Source organism: Polypterus senegalus, chromosome 10, assembly GCF_016835505.1.
Source record: "Polypterus senegalus isolate Bchr_013 chromosome 10, ASM1683550v1, whole genome shotgun sequence".
Lineage (NCBI taxonomy): Eukaryota > Metazoa > Chordata > Cladistia > Polypteriformes > Polypteridae > Polypterus > Polypterus senegalus.
In genome coordinates, this window is record NC_053163.1 from 174476789 (window position 1) to 174485561 (window position 8773).

The 8773-nt window shown below is 46.3% G+C and overlaps 1 protein-coding gene across 1 annotated transcript; it reads left to right on the forward strand.

Moving 5' to 3' along the window:
• The first annotated feature begins 3 nt into the window (after positions 1-3).
• On the forward strand, positions 4-6371 carry crybb1l2 (crystallin, beta B1, like 2). Its single transcript, XM_039767642.1, has 6 exons — positions 4-140; positions 308-422; positions 1678-1796; positions 3956-4088; positions 4426-4568; positions 5704-6371. The coding sequence occupies exons 2-6, from the start codon at positions 327-329 to the stop codon at positions 5873-5875; spliced, it is 663 nt and encodes a 220-aa protein (XP_039623576.1). The 5' UTR covers positions 4-140; positions 308-326; the 3' UTR covers positions 5876-6371.
• Positions 6372-8773: the final 2402 nt, after the last annotated feature.

Here is an 8773-nt window from a genome sequence, read left to right on the forward strand (position 1 = left end):
CGATTTCATTCTAACCTCCCTGCCAGTGCAGCAGTTTCTATTCAGTGCCTCTAATCCCTTAGCGCCCTGCGCCAGAGTATAAAATGCAGGACAAGGCCTACCTCATACACAATCTGCAGCCTCCTGAACCCCACAGTCAGGTGAGAAATGGACGGGGCTACTGAGCATATGGAGTTGAACTCACTAGTGCTGTCTGTGATGCTAAACCCTTTCCTTCTCTTTCTCTCTTGTCTTCTCCATATGCTAAGGTGATCTCTTTAGTTCAGTTGATAATTTACACTGCATATTTTTTTTGTTCTTTTGCCAGATAAACTCATTCTCACACAATGTCAGCTACAGGAGAGAAGAGCTCTAAGACTCCTTCACAGACTGACGGTAAAAGTGCTCAACCCAAGAAATTGGAGATGGGCTCCAACTATAAGGTGAGGCAAACTGGTGGGCTTCTTGTGAAAAACTCTTGAAAGGCTGGGATGAATCGGTCCAGGCAGCGATCTTTAAATGGCTTTATGTCAATGTCGTAATGGTCAGGAGATTGCCAAGGCTTTAGTGGATTGGGAAGGGGTCCTCTGAAAGTACACTGAGTACACTGTGAGGCCTTGGAAGGGACTAAAGAAACCAGTGACAAGTAGATGGGGGGGCATTACAGAAGCTGTAAGAATGTAGTAAAACATGGCATTTTGGAATGACTGGTATTGTGGTTGGCCTGAGGCACAGTGTTTAAGTGTCCTTAGTTCAAACCCATTAGGATTTTGGAAACCCATTAGGATTAGGAATGTTCTGGCCATGCCTGTGTTCAGTTTTCCCAACATTCTTATCAAATTCCACTTGATCGGCAACTCCAGATTGGACCCGACTTGCACTGGTGAACAAGTGTACCCTGTGATGAACTGGCACCCGGTCTAAGGTTGCTTCCTATCTTATTAAAATAATCATGTGCAGTAAACCATGGCTCAATCAATGATGAGTCAGTGACGTTACTGCGATGTCTCCTCATGGATCAGCAGACCTGTGCTCCTGTGCCTTTGTAGATTTTTTTTTTCCCACGTGTTCCTTTTTTTCTTTTTCTTTGGTTTCTTTCCATATTCCAAATCAAGTATCCTTTCTATAATGAGCGGCACTTTAAACACCAGACTATTGTCACAAATGGGCTTTAGTACTGGAGCACAGAGCGGCTATGTGACCTCCTCAGGGCCGTGCAGCAAGTCAAAAGCAGGGGGGCCCGGACTGTCAAGCTGGCTGTCTGAAACCAGAGGTTCACGTTAAGCCAACTGGACCAGTGAGGATGTCAATAGTATGGGTACCAGTGTGCCATGTGGTGGACTGGCCGCCCATTAAGAGTTGGTTTCTGCTTTTTCTTGTCTTCTTAGACAGTCAAGGCTGAGGGGCTGTCAAAAGATTGTGTGATTTTGGACTATATAGAAATAAATTGTATTGTATTGTTAGGTTTGATGCTGTCAGGCGAGGCTCCAGCTGCCCAAGAGCCTGCCCTGTGTAGAGCGGCTTTGCACAAATGCTAGTCTGGGATGTTCTAAACAGTTGGACTTGTGAGGAGCGATCATTTGAGATGATGGCCTTCTAGCTTTTTTGCAGTTATGTTGCGATCTGCTGTCTCAGTTATGCCACAAGATGGTGTCATCTCTGACTCGTATCTCATTTGACTTCTTTTACCCTCCACAGATGTTTATTTTCGACCAGGAGAATTTCCAGGGTCGCTGCATGGAGTTTTCCAACGAATGCATGAACGTGTGCGAGAGCGGCTTTGACAGGATCCGTTCCATCCGAATTGAATGCGGACCGTAAGTTTTATTAATGAAGCTTTGGGATAAGTGGTACGGTCAATGGGGGTAACACAACACCTCATGTAAGGAGGAAGTGCAGCGGACTCGGAAAGTCTTCACTTTCTGCACACTTTATCGTTTTGCTGATTGCATTTTAAAAAGATAAGACCCTGCGCTCTGACTCAAAGGTCAGGCGAAAAGACAATTTCCCCTCGGAGATTATTACACTGTATCAAATACCAAAGTGAATAAATCAATTTGCCATTATTGCTCATCGACAACACCTAAAGTGACAAAGTGAACACTTTTTACCAATGTATTATAAATCACAGACTGAAATCTCTCATTCGTGTAACGATTCCGACCCCTAATTCAGTGCTTTGCGGAACCCCCTTAGGCAGCAATTCCAGCTTTGAGTCTTTTTTTTTTTTGTGTAAATCTCTACAAGCTTTGCACCCCTGGATTTGGGCAGTTGTGACCTGTTCTTCCTGACCCTAATTAGACTGGATGGGAAAAGCGTCTTCAGATCCCTCCACAGATGTTCATTCCATGGGGTTTAAGTGTTGGTTGGCTCACTCCACATAGCGTTCGGGTCGTCATCGTGCTGAAAGGTGAGGCGTCGTCTCCATCTGAGGTCACTGGCACATTGTAGCAGGCTTCCTTCAGGGACCTCTCTGGATTTGGTTGTCCTCATCTTTCCCTTAATTCCCTGTCCTTGAAAAGCGCTCCCATAACATGATGCTGCCACCACCATGATGGCATTAGGTAGATGATGAGCAGTGCCAGGTGTTTGTCAGACTCCATGCTTGGAGTTCAGTTTCTGTCTCATCACACCAGAGAATATTTCTCCTCCTGTCCTCAGAGTCCTTTAAATGCCATTTGGCAGACTCCATGTGGGCTCTCCTGTGCGTCTGATTGATGGGGACTTGCTGAGTTGGTTACTCTTTCAAAAGGTTCTCCCATCTCAGCAGAGAGGACTTCAGAAGTTCTGTTAGACTGGCCACCTCCCTGACCAACGACTGCTGCCAAGTTACTCAGTTTAGCCAGATGGCCCACCCTAGGAAGAGTCCTGGTGGTTCCAAACTTCTTCCATTGCACAATTATCGAGGCCACTGTGCTCCTGGGAACATTCACAGCATTAGAAATGGTTTAATCCCCTTGCTCTTATCTGGACCTCACCACAATTTGATCACAGGAGTCTTCAGAGGGCTCCTTGGCTTAGTTTTTTGTCCTGACATGGGACCTTCTGTACGCAGGTACACTTGTGCCTTTCTAAACGACGTTCAATCAGTTGAGTTTGCCACCGGTGGACTTCACTTAAGTTCTAGAAACATCTCAAGGAGCATCAAAGCAAACAGGAGGCACCTGAGTACAAGTCCGAGTGTCCCCCAATACTTACAGAGATTTCAGTTTTTTGATCTTTAATACATTTGCAGACGTTGTTGTCACGATGAGCATAGATCGATGGGCAAAGATGGCGTTGAAAATGAAGTCTACAGCGCAGAATGGGAAGGGGTCGGAAAACGTCCTGAATGCACTGTATGAGTGAAGATTCGGGACCCTCAGACCCCCTGAGTTTGAGTTTCACGAAGACACTGCCTCCGAGTGGTCTGGGGTCTGGGGCTAGAATGCTATCCACACCTGCTGGCTCTTCTTATGGTGGTCCACTGTTTAGCACTGTGAACCCCACCCCCACATTTCCAGGGACCCCGGTTCAACCTCTAACTCGTGTCTGTGTGGAGTTTTAATGTTCTGCCTGTGTCTATACAGGTTTTCTCGGGGGTTTGCATTGCAGTTACTTCTCATTTCACCACAAACACACACTTTGGGGTCATACTAAGCAGATCTTGTGGATGTATGGGGTGGGGCCTCCCTGCGATGGATTGTTATCCTATGTAGGTTTGGTTCCTTCCTTCTATGAAATGGATGGATGGGTAGATGGATGTGATCTTTCATTTGTAGCACAATATCTTCCCTCATGTGCTTTTACTGATTTTTGACAAAGCTGACGGTCCTCAGCGTCCCATTCAGGCCACATCTCCCATTACAGAGGGGCTGCTCTGTCTTTGTCCTCCATTCACAGCCAGTCTTGAACATTCAAAGTGGTGACTCAGAAATCTCGATAGGCATTTTAAGGATTGCCCTGTTCCTGACCTCTCATTCTCCCGTTCTTTCAGCTGGGTGGGCTATGAACAGATCAATTTCTGCGGAGAGATGTTCATCCTGGAGAAAGGAGAATATCCACGATGGGATTCCTGGAGCAACAGCTACAGAAACGAATACATGATGTCCTTCCGCCCCGTCCGCATGGTAGGTGACTGACCAACGTTTTGGTCTCCCAGTCTTCAGGTGGTCGGATGGCACAGTGCTTAGCGCCGTTGCCTCAAGGGGCTCAAATCCTGTCCCCAGATTGTCGGTGTGGACCCCCCCACTCACCACCACTTTTAGACCCTCTTGTTTGTATTCCACTTATCCCAAATTGGTCGAAATTGACTCCACGGATGTGTGTGAATGGGCTCTGGAATGGGCTAAGCACGGGGCTGCTGGGATAGCCCCCAACACTAAATCCAGGCCTGGGTAGATTTGATGTGTCTCTGTTCTGATTTCAAGTTTAAACATTCTTCTCTTACTGTATTACCCCCCCAAGGACCCAGAGAAGCACAAGATCTGCCTTTTTGAAATTGGGGAATTCAAAGGCCGCAAGATGGAGATCATGGATGACGACGTCCCCAGTCTGTTCTCATACGGCTTCACCGATCGCGTTGGCAGTATTAATGTCAGCTGTGGAACATAAGTATGCGCCAGCCTGCGCCTCACCTACAATAACTTCAATGAGCGATTAACACAGTAATACGGTGACCTGGACGGGGCGGTGGTGCTCTGGTAGTGCTGATGCCCCCCACTAAGGAAACAAGTCTTCACATCCTAGGGCCTCCCGCCTTATAGAATTTCTCGTATTAGGAATTTGTTAGGGGCGGCATGCTGGTGCAGATGTAGCAGTGCTGCCTCGCAGTAAGGAGACCTGGGTTCGCTTCCCGGGTTTGTCAACCCTGCGTGGAGTTTGCATGTTCTCCCCATGTCTGCGTGGATATTCTCCCACAGTCCAAAGACATGCAGGTTAGGTGCAGGTTCGGTGATTCTAAATTGTCCCTAGTGTGTGCTTGGTGTGTGGGGGTGTGTGTGTGTGTGCCCTGCGGTGGGTTGGCGCCCTGCCCGGGATTTGTAACCTGCCTTGTGCCCTGTGCTGGCTGGGATTTGCTCCAGCAGACCCCCATGACCTTTTGTTAGGATATAGCGGGTTGGAGAATGGATGGATAGTTTTTGTATACCCCTTGGGGTCAGCCATTGCACAAGAAGCAATCACAGGGGCCCAGCAGAGTAGGATCTCTCAGTAACAGGGGATTCTAACTGGCAACATTCCAGGTACCGGTGCAGATCCTTGGCCTCAGAGCCACCACTTAGGTGAACTGTTGACATTAAATTGGTCCCAGTGGGTGTGTGTTTGTTTGCCTTGTGATGGACTGGCAGCCCAGACCGTCTTAACAGCACCATAGGCCCCCTGGGCAAAGTCATGCACTGGGGCACCTGTTTTGATAGCAGAAACATAAATAGGCATCAGAAACGTCATGTGTCCCCAAGTTCCTGGGGGCCCTCAGCCAGTGCCCGTTGTGCCTATACGTAAAGACAGCCCTGCCAGTGGCACCCTTTTCAGGGACTGTTCCTGCCTTGGGCCCCCACACTTGATGGCATAGGCTCCAGCATCACCCCGCAAGCCTGGTCCAGATCAAGTGGGTTTGAAAATTGACATGACATGCCAACCCAGGAGTTTGAAGTCTCTCTGTTCCAGGATGAACAGCCAGACACTCAAAATGGAGAAAGTGAGAAAATGCAAACCACATCCTTACCCTGTGGGCTTCTCTTTTAGGTTCGTGGCCTACCAATACCCAGGATACCGTGGCTACCAGTACCTCCTGGAGAAAGGCGACTACCGCCACTGGAATGAGTGGGGCGCCCGTACTCCTCAAATTCAGTCCATCCGCCGCCTGAGGGATATGCAGTGGCATCAGCAGGGCTGCTACACTCTGTCTACCAAATGATGGGATGCAAGAAAGGAGGAATAAATTAGGAGGAGGAAGAGGAGGCAGAAGGGCTCCCCCCTTGGATCGGACACCATCATCATCAAATTGCTCCTCTGAAATGGACTCTACTGACTGTTGAATGGCAGGCAGATTGAAGCTACAGGACCTGGAAGATCAGGGAGTGGCAGGGCAAGGGGTCTACAGGGATTGGGTGGGTTTGACATCACACAGGTGCCCGCCTGAAATGAAGGATGAGTCTCACACAGTCCACTAAAGAAGATTCTTGGACACTTGCAGTGGCATTTCCAAAGAGCGGCCACTGATGATTGAAGCAAGAGTTAAATATGTTGTGCAGGGGGACGTCCCCATAAGGCGGCTCCCTTAATTATGTGAGTAGACCCCCCAAAACAAAAAACAGAGAAGACCAGGGCTTGCTTGGGAATGCTCTGCACAGCTTGCCGTCTATTCTATGGCTTCACTCCCTGTCTCTGAGTGCTGCTCAGGCTTTCTTTCTCCATCTGCCCTTCTCCTTCAGCCTCCTCATCCACTTCACTGACCTCATATCAGTTCTGTTTACCGTTGCCCCCTTGGCCTCCATCTTCCTCCTTCTGAGTTACTAATGGTTCCTATGAATGTTCTTGAAATAAGAAAGAACTGTACATATGAATTAAAAATGTCTGCTGGATTTACTAAATAAATTCTCTTTCACCTTAATGCTGCTTTGTCTTTACTGGGGTGCTGCTTTCGGAAAGGTGGAAGAAAAAAACGTGAGCATGAGTTTTGTATCCTTATACTATACATTAAAGGGATAATGCACAGGCGAAAAATGGAAACAAAAATTAAATAATACTAACAGGGTTAGCATAGTACAGTAGAATTGAATCGACTTAATGCCAGATTATTTTTACTGGAGTCAGAACTTGGTGCAGAACGAATTGTCGGCAACTTAAAAATCAGCAAAATCAAGGAACATGGACCCTTTTATAAAGCATTGCGCGATTTCAATCGTGAAAGTGCACCAACGCCAAAAACAGGAAAATACCCACTCTGCTAAAAAAAAAAAAAAAAAAATCTGATTTATAAAACCGATCACAAACATTAAGAATGCTTTTACAAATCCCATACCAAATAGCATATAACAGAGACATGTGCATTGCTTTTGTCATTCCAACAAATGGTACACCATAAACATTTGTTGCAAGGCATTTTTTTACAACAAATGCTTGTGACGTGCGATCTGTTGGAATGACAAATGCAATGTATTTTATTACCATTACAAAATACACTCCAACAGATGGTGCAATGCAGACATTAATGCTGAGGCCTACATTGGTCATTTAGATTTCAACCTGTTTTAGATGGGTAGCACAGCTAGTCTCATGATAATGTGACAGTTAAAGGCTTCCAGTATAAATAGAAAATGTAACAAACAAGTAAGCTGTATGCTCTGATGTCATTTGTTGCTTTAACTTAAATAAATATAAGCAAATTCAACTCAATTCAATGTAATTCAGTTTGTTTTTATATACTGTAGCTCTCTTCACCGAGTGCAGGTGCAAAATAAAGTGACATGTTCTCGAGTAAAATTGAAGTGTTGATTTGACAAATTACTAAATGCAAAATTAGTACACATAAAAATAGATTTGTTAAAACACACAGAAAATAAAGTAGAATCTGATTAGCATAAATAGAAACCAGCAATATCTGTCCATTATTGAACTGCTGAACTACGGCCAGTTGATAAAACTGGCAAATGGTTATTTCATTTTTTCATTTTTGTGCATGATTCCATTTGTTAGTAGTGAGATCACTGCACACGTACTGCATATTGAATTTGTCATTCCAACAGATGGCACATAAACATTTACAGTAATAAAATGTATGGCAATTGTCATTCCAACAGATGGCGCACCACAAACATTTGTAGTAATAAAATGCCTTATATTTGTCATTCCAACAGATGGCTGTGATAAGAGCGGTCCATGGTGAAATGCAATTTTAAATAAATAATTAGGAATCTCCGAGCATGCATGGCTCCATGCGGGTGCCGCTGCACGTGCCACTCCAAGGTTGATTGGGGTGTCTGGCTGATCACACCTTCACAATTGGAGGTTAAAGGAAGATTGTAAGTGAAAGAAAAAGAAAGAGGCAGGATGTCGGAGGAGCCCATGTGAGTAGAATGAAAGCAGGTGGTCAGGAAGACACCCCCAGTAGAAGAGCATGGCTGGCACTTGAGGGACAGTTGTGGCTCCTGTTTAGCAAACTGGGAGGAGGGACAACCAAGTGCTCTGTGTGGGCTCCCATCTTAAGGCCATGCTGTGGTGGTGGACGGGAGACAGAGCAAGACTTGGCGTGGTGCCCCACTGCATGCTGAGGGACTGGCAATGGGGACCCGAGTTGCATTATGGTTGACTGGGCCTGCTGGTGGGCACTGGTGTCAGAGGAGATCAGTTGTTAAAAAGGAGTCACTGTGGCCCGGCATTGTTTTTAAAGGACCCTTTCAGCCTAAGTAGCAGCGTATCTTGTGTCCATAGGCGGCGCTCAGCTTATCTTCAGTCCAGCTTGCTTTGCTACCACATGGCCTTTGAATGGAAGATTGAAACTGGGCACATGCCTCTCTTAACATGGCTGCTGAAACAGAGTTGTCTTCATCATGGTCTTCTTTTCATGGCCAGGTGGTGAGAGCGAGAGATTTGTAAAGGCAAGGTGACCACGTTTATGCCACTCTTACCACAAAACACAAACCAATGGGGTGTTGTACTACAGAATGGCCTCCAATTCAAAACCAGTCATAAACAGCCATACTTCAGACTGTAAGTGCCCGACAGAAAGGACGGGCATCCCAGCTAGAATGGAGGATGATTTCTTGCCCAGGCTGTAGGCCACAGTGGAAGTCCAGTTGGGAGTTGAGACTCA

Coding starts and splice junctions, on each gene's coding strand:
- crybb1l2 (XM_039767642.1), top strand. CDS start 327: ATGTCAGCTACAGGAGAGAAGAGCTCTAAGACTCCTTCACAGACTGAC. Junction 423..1,677: donor AGATGGGCTCCAACTATAAG/GTGAGGCAAACT, acceptor TACCCTCCACAG/ATGTTTATTTTCGACCAGGA. Junction 1,797..3,955: donor ATCCGAATTGAATGCGGACC/GTAAGTTTTATT, acceptor CCGTTCTTTCAG/CTGGGTGGGCTATGAACAGA.